Source organism: Heteronotia binoei, chromosome 5, assembly GCF_032191835.1.
Source record: "Heteronotia binoei isolate CCM8104 ecotype False Entrance Well chromosome 5, APGP_CSIRO_Hbin_v1, whole genome shotgun sequence".
In the NCBI taxonomy this organism is placed as follows: Eukaryota; Metazoa; Chordata; class Lepidosauria; order Squamata; family Gekkonidae; genus Heteronotia; species Heteronotia binoei.
In genome coordinates this window covers 168221958-168235060 of record NC_083227.1, presented here as the reverse complement: position 1 = coordinate 168235060, position 13103 = coordinate 168221958, and the positions used below count along the sequence as shown (strand labels likewise).

Sequence of the window (13103 nt, the reverse complement as noted above, 5' to 3'; positions counted from 1 at the left end):
TTCCTCAGGACATTTAGAAAAATGGGATGCCATCTTTTAATGGGAAGGGGGGGGTCAGAATAAAATGAGCAGGCTTTGGCTCTGTGCCTTGAAAACGAGAGGGAAAGGCTATGCATGTCAATGCCAAAAAATCTCTGGCTGATAGAAGGCAATAGGAACATCAAAAATATTTTTCAGTGAGGTCGTGGCTGGTTGTGGACTACAGATTCTTTATTCACCCACTGCTATCAGCTGGGGTATGTCAGTGTTCCTAGTGACCACTAAGGATAGAAGATAATCTTGCTGAGAAGCTGAAGTTTGCCTCCCCTTCAGGTAAGGGAGAAAAAGGGCTGTTTCTGCGATAAGAGCTTCAGGAGCGGGTTGAGCACCGCTACACGATTCCAGCAAAATCTTGTTTCCCAAATATAGTGCTCATGGTTAGAATGCATGGAGCATTTGCTGTGGACTCAGGAAGGGTTACGCACCCCTTGCTCAGTGATCCTCTCCTGTAAATGCCCTCCTCCTCCACATTACTCCATCGAGGCAAAGACAGAGCCAGTTTCCCTGTACTGACTTCCACCTGAGAATCTGGGTGTTTCCATTTTCTAGATGGGCAGGCTCCGAGATGCCTGGGCGTCCTGCTATTTCCCTCTTTTCACTCGCTGGTTTTGTTTGCTAACACAAAAGTATTCTTCAAGTTACCCTCTCAAACATGTCAAAATCCAGCCACTTATCATACCTTTCTTGTCCAAATAAAATCTGTTATGGGATGCTTTGATTGACCTGGCTTGCCTGGAAAAGATCAGGAACTTTGTGGGATCTGGTTTTTGAACACAGTATCTTAAAGGTGGCGTTGCAGAAGAATAGGAACCATCCCATGCAATTCCAGGTAAGGAATTATGGAGGAACTGCCACTTACCATCTGCAATAAAACAGCAGCTAAATCCCTTCTTATAGATGCAGTCAAACAGAATTATGGCTCCAGGACAGGCAAAAATGAGCCATAAAAAAGTACCATGAGTAACACCTCCCTTACCACAATTAAACAGAAAGATGCTGTATCTTTTGGCTATAGAAGCAGTTCTGTGGCTGCTCCATAAAAGCCCTCAAGATCACTGAACTTAAAGCTTTATGCCAAAAGCTCCTCTCGGGGAGCCGAACTGGCAATTACTCAGTATAAACAAATAATACATGCAAAAACAAAAATATAATTTCTCTCTCTCTCTCTAGACCCAAATCACCTCTTCAGAAGCACACTTCTCATGCACCCTTTTCTCTCTTCTTCTTGGGCTGAAAATGACAGATAAGTATGGAGGCATTCAGACTTCTCCGTATGCAGAACAGTAGAGTAGAGGGAGACACATAAAGGGAAGACTGATCCCTCCTGTTTCTCCGAGCACAGCAAAGATGAGAGATACAATTACAACTGGACTGCATTAGATGGAACCGATGATCTGTTACTTCTGCTGTCCTTTTGAAAGTTCTTGAATAAGCGAACTTTTGAGCATGTGAGAAGCACAAGAAGGTGTGGCAGCAGGAGGGGGGAATGAATGAGTATTATACATGGATTTGGATTTTAAATTTCTAATGACGACAGAGCTGGAAGAAAGGCAGTGCAGACAGCCAGCAATAGAGATGGTCCGTGTAATGCAGGCCAGCTGTAGAACTGTTGATCCCCCTGTGCCATCCTGGGGGCACTGGAACTCACTGGCTGCATCTTGTCCATCACCCCCCGTTCCCCCAGCACAGTGCAGCCAGGGGACAAAAAGCACCTTCCAGATGGAGCTGGGATGGTAGCATCTCTCCTTATTTGCTCAGGGCCTTGGCAAAGATGATCTCACCATTAGGCTCAGTGGCGGAGACAGGGTCATCGGGGTCGCTGTCTGTGGTGCCATCACTCTCCTTGCCAGAGCTCTCAGCGCCCCGTAGAAATCGAGCATTATGGGGAGACAGCGGGTACAAGACATCCTGCAAAGCACCCACCACCATGGGGCTGGTCAGCAACTCTTCATCTGAAGAGTGCAGTGAGTCATCATCTACTGCCAGGTGACTAACAATATGGATGCCATCAAAGCCCATGGAGTCCTCAAAAGGCTTTGCCCCCTTCATCAGTCGGATCTGCAGGGAGACAGAGAAACGGCAGTAGAGACAGGCACAATCAAAACCACAGAGCTTTCTTATAATTTGGAGCGAGGAGTACATGGAAAGAACTCACTGCAGACAGGGTGGAAAACACCTCGTGTAAAAAAAATGCCCTGTCTGCTTTTGAGTAACCACGAGCACTGAATAAGGTGTAACAGATACCTCTTCCAGACAGATGACTGATGAGGGGCTGCATGTATTAGAACAAAAGGTACAATTACATGCATTTCAAGTGAACAGCAGCAAGTATGTGTGTGTGTGTGTGTAAAACTGAACAGCATCCTCCTCCCCTAGGGTTGGCAAGAGCTGGGGATATGTGCAAAGGTCTAAAGCTGCAGCAGCCTCACTCTTTAGACAGGACAGATTTGTATATGGTGTGTGAGAAGCTACTTTTAGAATAGGGTGAGTGGTATTTCTTAAATCACATGGGCATGGGGTAACTTCTATCACTTCGTACATTCAAATGATCTCTATGGGGCAAAACTGGTGGCAAGAATCTGTGAATTCTCCCTGGAGTTATGCCAACCAAGTGGTTTACTCACACTCTGAATACTGACTTCTGATTTTTATAAGAAAATAATTTTGTAAGCCACAGTCTTGTTTTGTCTGCTCTTCAGTTTGAGGCTCTATACAGAAAGAAGAAGCTGTGACTTGGTATAGATGCTAACAAGAGATGCTAATAAAAAAAAATTACACTCTGGAAATCATTCATGGATTTCTCCATTCTTTCTCTCATTAGCTGGCTCACCTCTGCCTTAAGCTCGTCAATCTGGTCTTTCAGTTCTCTAATGTACTGGGAAGAGTCGGAGTTGTTGAGTTGGCCCTGAATCATCCCTTCTTCCCTCTGCGTATAAAAGAAGAGAAGAAATGAGGAAGGATCATGAGGCTACTAGAGAGTAAAACTCCCCTTGTGTAAAGCTTTCAGAGCGCTGCCAACAGAGTTACTTAGTACTTCCAGCTTTTAAAAAATCCTTTGGCAAAGAAGGATTTTAACCTAAGGCTGTAAAAATGAACAGGATGTTGCAGAGGAATTAAAGGCAATTTCTAGATGACACGGTGAACGCTCCCTACTGGATCACTGAAAGGAGAAAATTAAAGAACGGAGAAGGCCCCCATCACTGTAAATAAGAACATCACCCCAGTCCAAGAAGGTTAAGCTATTAGTGCTAGTTCTTGCATTAGATCATTATGTAGGCAAATCAAAAGGAAAAAGGGACAGAGAAGTGAGAACTTTAGAAATACTTAATACAAAACATTTTAAAACTAACACAGGAGGGGACAAGGCAGAGCTCGTGACTCACCTAGGAGTTGCCACTGCTCAGCAGGGAGGCCCAACCCCTGTTTCCTCCTGGCCTGAGTCTACTTTTTTGTGAGCTGGACTGAAGGCGAAACCAGGTTATTAGAGGCCATGCCTCTCTGCTTCCCCTGTTTCATGATGTTTACTACAATCCATACAGTGTGATGTTATTGCACCGTACATTTCTCCACTTGCTGATGATAGAAGTTATGAGCAGGGAGACAAGCTGTCAATGACATCACATCATGCACTGCACAAAGAAGGGAAACCAAAGACACACGGAGAAGCAGCAGCAACACCAGATGATCCAGGTCTCTTCCAATGCTGCCTTCTGCCCCAACGGATTATTGGTGTGCATAATAGAGCTGACTGTAATTTTTTGAATCTGCAACACCTTTGGAATTCTGACAGAATGGTGAGCGCAACTTAAAAAAATGGCTGCTGCAGAAGGCACAGACCACCATTAACGGCTGCTGCAAGTGGTGGAGTCGGCCACAAAAATGTCAGGGCATGAAGTCACACACAGCTCTAACAGTAATTATTCAGCCTTTCAGATAGAAGTTCTGTTTAACAGGATGCCTTTTTAAATGAATGCATCATTTAAAAAATGGGCTCCTGCATACACACCACTTGCTTCCAGTCGCACAGACACACAGTCCTACTGCTCTGGTAGCAGACCAAAGCCACATCTGGCCCCACCCACTTGGCAGGCACCACGAAAGGTATTGGCAGGAGCCACTGTGCGACTGGCTCACGCTGTGACGACAGGTTTCATATTCATATTCAAACTCAATCTTATTAAATATTGCACTGTATTATTATTATCATCATTTGTATCAGAATCCCAAGACATGGCTCCTAGGACTGCACGAAGGACCAATTAACAGGCAACATGGCTCTGGCTGTTCCCAGAGCCTCAAAGGATGCACCAAAGGCCAAGCAACCCCGGGGCTCTGCTGCTCTGCATCCTGGGCTCACTGCTCGTTATCCTCTGGTGCTTCTCACCTGGATTTCCAGCTCAGCAATCCGCTGGCGCATCTCTGCCACAGCAGCCATGCTGTCAGCTTCTCGCAGGCGCACTGCCATCACCTCTTCTTTACTCTACGAGAGAAAGCACAAACAAATGGCAGCAGAGTGCAACTCGGGCAGGAACCAGGAAGCAATCTATTCCTTGCAGTTCCTTATGGTGGCTGAAGGTGCAGTGAGACTCATGATGAGTCACTAAGCTGCCTGGGAATCCCAGAGACAGACAGTGACAAAAGCCAAGGATGTACAATGGGAAGGATTTCATCCCATACTCTGAAAAAGATCTGCAGACTACAGTGTATCATTGACGCATCATTCTCATAGGTGCAAGGAATGCGACTTGCGATGAGGGTGCGTTTTGTAACTCTTGCGGTCATGTCTAGCAAGATTCACTTGTTGCCACAGGGGAAGCAGCACCGCTCACCAGCTCTCACTCACCTTACATTCGGATTCGGCATGCTTGCGCTTGGTCTCACTCAGCTGGGTCTGGAGCCCTTTGTTCTGTGCTGTGAGGTACTGTACCTTTTCATGCAGCCCAGCACATTCCTGTTCCATACGATTTAGATGGTTACTATGGATCTGATCCTGGACACGAGAAAGAAGGGAAAGCGGAGGGCCCTGTTACCTCAAAGCCAGAGCTTCCATAATGAAGCCCCTTTGACATGTATGCAAATAGATACCCACTCCTTTCATACACTTGCATTCATGGTTTGTATGTAAAAAGTTAAGTTAGACTCTGAATGCAGTCTGAATTGGATCTCGACACGCACAAGCCGGACACGGAACATCTGCCAGCTCACCTGAGTGTGCATTCAGTAGCTCTAACAGCTGGAGAGATTCTCTCTCTCCCCGTGAATGTTTTTTGCATTCCCAGTCTCCATGCGCCGCTGCTCAGAGACGATGGCAACGGACCTGCTGTAACCAAGATCTTTCCACTTCACTAGCTTCTGCGGACTTAGGAGAGTGTAACTGTTTAGGAGTGCACTGTCTGCAACTTAAGGTTAGACGTGGAACCAGTGCATTCATACCGCAGGTGATGAATTTCAAAAAACACTTTCTAGCTGCAAGAACAGATGAATTAAGGAAGTTTAACTCAGGCTTGACACTCACCTGGGTTTCAAGCTCCACCACCCTCTGACGCAGCTCTCTGACCTCAGCCTGGGCCTGAGTTTCACGCAGATGGAGGCTCATCAGCTCATCCTGGAGGTCATTCATAGTGTTCTTGCGAGGAGAATCCTTCCATCGCCCCCCAGTCCGGCTCAAATGGGCCTAGAGCAAGGGAGGCAGAAGGCAAACATTCAAAGTCTACACACCAGCATATGAGTATGCTGGGCCATTAGCTTGCCTGGTAGGGTTATTATGTTTATTTCTACACAGTTTATAGGAACAGCCTCTGTTTAAAAAGCTTACAATGTCAGTGGCAAAGCTGAGTTGATAAATTTACTAACAGCGTCACGAAATATCGCTATTTGGACAATTGTTACCGCAGCATACCTGCCAGTTGTCGTTGAGTTCCTTCACCTGCTGCTGCAGCTCCCTGAGAGACTTCATAGCCTCGGACTCCCGCATGTTCATCGCCTTCAGTTCCTCCTGCAGGCGAGCCACATTGTTCTCATCAGGCAGCATGCTATTCTTCTGCAGAAGGGAGGGAGTTGGAAAGATGATTTAAATATTTTGGCCCACTCTGTCCTGTGCTCAGGGTTCTGAATATTGCAAGAAAGGAAAATGAAGGCTTTTTCAAAAATGATCCACAAGCTACAGAAACCACAAACAACAATCACTACAAGATTCTCCCACCTTGAAATGATAAGATCGGTATTTATTCATGTCCTCAAAAACGGTTGTTTTCGAAATTTTTCTATGAGATGAGTAAATACTGGTGTAATCTTGGGATAGGGAACATTTAGGGGAAAAACTCCTCATGGAAAAAAATGACTGAAAAAGGATTCTTGTGACCAACGCTCCCTCTGAACTGTGGAGTCTTGTGAGCAAAAATTCTACTTCGTGAACAACTGCCGTTAAAATTGTGAGCTCCTGCATAAATTAGTTTGCTCTGGGGCCATTTTTTTCCTCAGTTAAGACAAAAACGTATGAGCCAGAGGCTAAAAAACTGTGAGTTAGCTCACACAAACTCAGCCTAGAGGGAACACTGCTTGTAACATCCTCTTGTGTGAGCATGCATGTTCACTCCACTATTACTGTCTTCATTTGCATTAGCAGCACAGAGAGGTTTGTATCCGAGAATCCAGCGTTTTAGGCTTGAGCCAGTTTTCTCCCTGGCAGCTCAGGCGGCTCTTGGCTGCTTCCCAATACACAGATGGAGCCTGGAGATCTCTCAGAACTACAACTGATCTCCAGACCACTGTGATCAGTTCCCCCTGGATAAAATGGCTGCTTTGCACAGTGGACTCTATGGTATTATATATCCTGCGAATTTCCTCCACTCCTCAAACTACACCCCGCCCCCCTCCGCCTACCAATCCTACAAATACAGCAAGTTTTCATGGCGGTCCTTTTAGTAGACGTACCTTTTCCATATCCAGCACTTTGTCCTGCATCTCCTTAAGGGCACTCAGTGTCTCAGACTCTCGCAGGCGTGACTGCTCCAGCTCCGTTTCCAGATGACTCACAAATTCCTCGGAGAAGCGGGGATTTCCCTGCAGGTCATGAGGAAAGTTCACAACTCCGATACTTCACCACTCCGTAAATCATGAAATGGCAACACTGCTTTGTCTCTGATCTCTCTACCGTACAATACCCTCAGCCTGGCCATTACATTCTTCCTTTTAGCTTTGCACACAATCCACCACCCTTACGCTCTGTCTGCTGCTCCTTTCGTGGACTGCAAGCCATTGACTCAGAAGACAGTTGCCACGTCTCCCATATAATCAACGAACTCCTCTTCCTCTGGCTCATGGTGTCAAGTCTGAGTTATGCTTTGCTAGTATAGATTTAAACTCTGGTTCAAACTTTGGTTCAGGAAATGACTCCTGGGTAAAAGCCATACTGTATTCAAGTGCTGCTAGCTCAATCTCTCCCTTCCCCCCCCTCCTCCCCTTTTGTTATGTAGCCAGGCTCTGCAACTAGCTATGAGAAAAAGATTACCGTGCCTTCTCAGAGATAATGGGTACCAAGGAAGTGCCCAAGGCCAGCCAGGGCTGAGAACGATAAAGTAACAACTATGTGTGAATGTGCTCGCTTAGAATGCCCCCCCCTAGGAATTCCTCTGATCTGTACCTTAAATGTTTGCCCTCTGTATATGCTCACCAGTTCTCTCAATCTCTGTCGACCAGTCTTGCAACATGTTACAATAAACTTGAAACTTTTATCAACAAAGACTCGTTATTGAAACATCAGACTTGACACATGGCCTGTTGCTTTCCAACACTCCCCTTCATCTATTCCCAAAAAGCCACCCCTTGATCCACCCAGCTGCTCCATGCTATGGCTGATTTCCTTTTTACCTTTTACCTTCAGACTCTTTAAGCATGCTGTTTACTCCCATTACCAGTATTCCTTCTTGACCCCTTACAATCTGCATTCTTCCTGCTTCAGGATGCTGAAATTGCTCTCAACAAAGTCACCAGCAACCTTCTCTGTACCACACCAAAGGTCTGCTTTGATATGGCAGATCATTCTCTCCTGCTTCTCCCTTCACACCATAAGTTTCCCTCACTCTGTTCTTTGTTGGCTCTTTTTCTACCCATCTAATAGATGGTGGGTAGCCATGTTGGTCTGAAGCAATAGAATAAAGTTAGAATCCGGGGGCATTAGTCGTAAAGGTGCCACTGGTCTCTAACTTCATTCTGCCCAGCTAATAATCGCTCATTCATTTTTTTCTCCAGATGGGAAAGCTCCTCCTTTGCTTTCCCCTCCAGCTGTCTGAGTCTGCTAAGGATCTTCCTTAGCCCCTCTTCCTTCTGTCTGTACACTTTGCCTTCAGGCAATTTCATGAAATCCCATGGTTTTTGGTCCTTCCTGCATGCTGATGACACCCAGCTCTCTCTCCCTTTAACTTCCGCCCTGTCCACATCTTCAATTGCCTTTCTGGTATTTCTGCATGGATTACAGATTAACATTTCAATTTAGTATGTCCAAGATCAAACTTGTCATCTTTTCACCAAGCCTAACTATCTTCCTGCACTCTCCATATCCTTGACCATTGTCACCGCCCACCATGCAGAAGAGGCAGGAACCACAATGACTCTTCTTCTTCTTTTGCTCCCCATATTCAGTTTGTCATGAAGCCATGTAACTTCTTTACAACATTACAAAATACGCAGCTTCTTCTCCACCTCGTTCAGTCAAAATTCTGGTTTAAGATCTTGCCATCTTTCATACTACAACCGCCTCCTCTCTGGCATTGTTATAGCTCCTTGTTAATCAGGCCAAATAGTCTAGCCACCAAACTTAGTCAACTCTGTAGTCATTCTGACCCTGCAGCATCCTTTATTAAATATGATTTCCAGGTGACTTCTGGGAAGAGGGAATGGTAATCTGACGTCCCCATGAAAGTGGAGACCTACTGTAGCAGAAAAGTAGCAGCTGAAGGGTGAGGGGACGGTGGCTCAGTGGTAGAGCATCTGCTTGGGAAGCAGAAGGTCCCAGGTTCAATCCCTGGCATCTCCAAAAAGGGTCCAGGCAAATAGGCGTGAAAAACCTCAGCTTGAGACCCTGGAGAGCAGGGGAGGGACGGTGGCTCAGTGGTAGAGCGTCTGCTTGGGAAGCAGAAGGTCCCAGGTTCAGTCCCCGGCATCTCCAAAAGGGGTCCAGGCAAGTAGGTGTGCGAATCCTCAGCTTGAGACCCTGGAGAGCCGCTGCCAGTCTGAGAAGACAATACTGACTTTGATGGACCCAGGGTCTGATTCAGTATAAAGCAGCTTCATATGTTCAATTCCAGCTGATATCTCTCTGGATCAAAGAGAGAGCAAGAGATTAACCACTTGTGCTTGTATTGGCAGCTCCTCTAAGGCAAGCTGCAAAAGCTAGTGCAACTGTCGAAGAGTTCTGAGTGCTGACCTGAGAAAATACCATTGCTCATCAACTGTGGTGAAGTCCTAACAGGACACTAAATTCTGTCAACCCTCATCCTTTTAACTTCAAAGGACTTAATTGACATTCCTGGTAAAGGCAGATGTTCTCCAGTGCAAGATAAATGACTTGTGGTGAGATAAGACTATAAAACTTCAGAGATCTAAGGAACTAATAACCTGTGACTTTTTGCAGAAAACTTAAAAAATATGAAGTAAGAAAGTTCTTTACATGGACAGAGGGACAGTTAAAACTTTTTTTTCTTACCAATGGCTAATCTGTGCTTGGATAATGTCTGCTAGCTGTGATGATTAGAACGGATGTACGTGGACATTTGCTTTTAGCTGCGATTTAATTGGAGACTGCTCAATAACAAAGTGGTGACACAACGTTGCTATGGGGATTCGATAGGACTGTGGAATGTAAATATATCCAATATCTGAAGCTGAGTTCCTTGGTTTATCTAGCCAATTTGCAAAGAGGGTTCTGTCCCAGGTTTTAACCTGTGAGTTTTACTTCAAGATTTAAAGTGATAAATGTCTCAAGGTACAAGGAAGAAGACCAGCTCAATGGATAAACCACTTACATGTGAGTTGATACTAAAACTGCTTGATCAGTTGGGAAATAGGTTTGATGCATTTGAGAAGAAAATGGAGGTCAATTTTCTGAAACTAAAAGGTGAAATGATAGAACAGATTAAAAATCTGGACTGTTCTATAAAACGTATTTCTACAGAAATTGACAAAGTTAACAATGGAGTAGAAACTTTAGAGTAAAACAGAAGTGCTGGACAGAGTTGGAAAGACATCAAGGCAATCTGGCCCTATTAGATTTAAGAGAAAAGGAATTCTGCCTAAAGCTTAGAGCTGTTCCGGTTTTCAGATGATGCTATTAGACAAAGAATTACTTGAGCCTCAGCAGATTTTCTAGAGCACGGATGTCAAACTCATTTGTTATGAGGGCCAGATTTGACATAAATGAGACTTTGTCAGGCCAGGCCACGGGTGTCATAAAATAGCACAGATATAAACTATAAAGGACACAAACATAAAGATTTTTTTTTTTTTTTAAAAACCCAAACCTTAAAACATTAGCACTTGTTGGTCTTAAAGGTGCTTTCTTTGTATCTCTCCCATGAGATCCAGGGAACTGGGCAAAGGAAGCTCTGGCTCTTTCCTTCCTTCCCCAGGGAACCAGGAGGGGAAGGAGCCTCAGCCAATAGAAGGAAGAGAGGCTTGCCTCAGTAGCTCTGTTGTGCAATTGAGAAAACCTGGCAAAACAAGCTCTCCCTTCCCCCTTCCTCCTCACTAAGGGAGGAGCCTCAGCCAATGGAGAAAACAGAGGTTTTTGTCTGTAGATTCTGTGCAATTGAGCAAACCTTGCAAAGCAAGTTATTATGCAGAAGGAAACAAGAGAGGGAGAAGGAAGCAGGCGACAGCCAGTTGCTCTGGGGCCTGACGAGAGGCTGATGAGGAAAATATGGAAACGGAAACTGACAAGATTTATAGAATATATTCTAGATATGCCACCGTTATAAAGATTCCAAGGGACGCTTTGGTGCATTTCGTTAGGAAGAAGTCAAGCGATCAAGTCATGCAACAACACTTTAATACTAGACCGAGACTGGACAACGTAGATATAATGGTTATGAAAGAAATTCCTATTAGAATTTTATACAAGACAAAAAATGATTCCTTCCTAATTGATACATTAAAACAGAAAAAGATTCTATTCCAATGGGATAAACAATTCCACACCATCCTCTATATGACAGCCCTTCAAGAACTTGAAGATCATATCACCTCTCAGCCACCTCCTCTCCAGGCTAAACATCCCCAGCTCCTTCAACCTTTCCTCATAGGACTTGGTCACCAGACCCCTCACCATCTTCATCGCCCTCCTCTGGACGTGTTCCAGCTTGTCTATATCCTTCTTAAAATGTGGTGCCCAAAAATGAACACAATACTCCAGATGAGGTCTTACCAGAGCAGAGTAAAGCGATACCATCACATCACGTGATCTGGACACTATACTTCTGTTGATACAGCCCAAAATTGCATTTGCCTTTTTAGCCACCGTATCACACTGTTGACTCATATTCAGCGTATGATCCACTAAGACCCCTAGATCCTTTTTGCACATACTACTACTAAGACAAGTCTTCACCATCCTATAACCATGCACTGGATTTTTCCTACCTAAATGCAGAACTTCACATTTATCCCTGTTAAAATTCATTTTATTGATTTTAGCCCAGTTTTCCAGCCTGTCAAGGTCATCCTGTATTCTGTTTCTGTCTTCTGTGTTTGCAACCCCTCCCAATTTAGTATCATCTGCAAATTTAATAAGCATTCCCTCTATTCCTTCATCCAAATCATTGATAAAGATGTTGAACAAAACAGGTCCCAGGACAGATCCTTGAGGCACTTCACATGTCACTCCTCCCCAAGAGGATGAGGAACCATTCACAAGGACTCTTTGGGTGCGATCTGTCAACCAGTTACAGATCCACCTAACGGTAACAGGACAACAAGGATAGTATGTGGAACCTTATCAAAAGCCTTACTTTTGATAAGGTTCCACATACTATCCTTGTTGACAAGTTATCAAAAACCTTACTTTTGATAAGGTAAATCAAGATAAACGATGTCTACAGCATTCCCCCGATCTAGCAAGGTAGTCACTTTATCAAAAAAAGAGATCAGGTTAGTCTGACATGACTTGTCCTTCAGAAAACCATGCTGGCTCTTAGTAATCACATCCATCCTTTCTAAATGTTCCAGGACCGACTGTTTGATGATTTGTTTTAAAACTTTTCCAGGCACAGACGTCAAGCTGATGGGTTGGTAGTTATCCGGATCCTCTTTTTTCCCCATCTTGAAGATGGGGACAACATTCACCCACCTCCAATCTTCCAGCACTTCTCCTGTTCTCCAAGAATTTTCAAAAATAATAGCCAGAGGCTCAGAAATTCTATCTGCAAGCTCTTTTAGAACCCTTGGATGCAATTCATCTGGCCCTGAGGACTTAGTTTAAAGAAACTAGGTGTTTATGTACTACCCCTATGCTGATCCTAGGTTGGAACTTCATACCCTCCTTATATGTTCTGTTTTTGCTATGTTGAGCACCGTTCCCCTCAGAAGAGAAGACTGAGGAAAAATAAGAATTGAGCAGTTCCGCCCTCTCTTTATTACCTGTTACAATTTCACTTTCTTGCCCTTGCAATGGGCCTACCATGTCCTTGCTTTTTCTTACTCTGAACCCTTTTTTGTTGTTTTTAGCATCTTTGGCCAGCCTAAGCTCATACTGAGCTTTAGTTTTTCTAACTTTTTCTCTACAAACACTGGTGATTTGTTTATAGTCATCCTTGGTTATAAGGCCCTTCTTCCAATTCCTAAAGAAATTCCTAAAATTCCTAAAAGAAGCCAGACTGGAATGGGTCTAGTGCCAACGTGTCTTCCAGGAAGCCCTGAAGTTGCTCAGCTACCACTCTCTCAACTACCTTACCCAGAAACAGTAGATTTGAAACTGGGCAGTAATTGGCTGGATCTGAAGGATCCAACAATGGCTTTTTCAAGAGCAGTATGGCCACTGCTTCCTTGAGGTCTTCTGGAATCACCCCTGTCTC

At 44.5% G+C, this 13103-nt stretch overlaps 1 protein-coding gene across 2 annotated transcripts in view; it reads right to left on the bottom strand.

The window, feature by feature from the left end:
- Window positions 1–1420: 1420 nt before the first annotated feature.
- The window catches only part of EVI5L (ecotropic viral integration site 5 like), a 54160-nt gene continuing 42477 nt past the window's right edge, over window positions 1421–13103 (bottom strand). For both annotated transcript variants that reach the window (XM_060240696.1, XM_060240697.1), the window contains 7 exons: window positions 6973–7101; window positions 5939–6079; window positions 5555–5713; window positions 4883–5029; window positions 4424–4519; window positions 2870–2965; window positions 1421–2097 (listed from right to left, as the gene is read on the bottom strand). In XM_060240696.1, the coding sequence (XP_060096679.1) occupies window positions 1786–2097; window positions 2870–2965; window positions 4424–4519; window positions 4883–5029; window positions 5555–5713; window positions 5939–6079; window positions 6973–7101 (1080 nt within the window). In that variant the 3' untranslated portion in view covers window positions 1421–1785. The remainder of the gene's footprint in view (window positions 2098–2869; window positions 2966–4423; window positions 4520–4882; window positions 5030–5554; window positions 5714–5938; window positions 6080–6972; window positions 7102–13103) is intronic.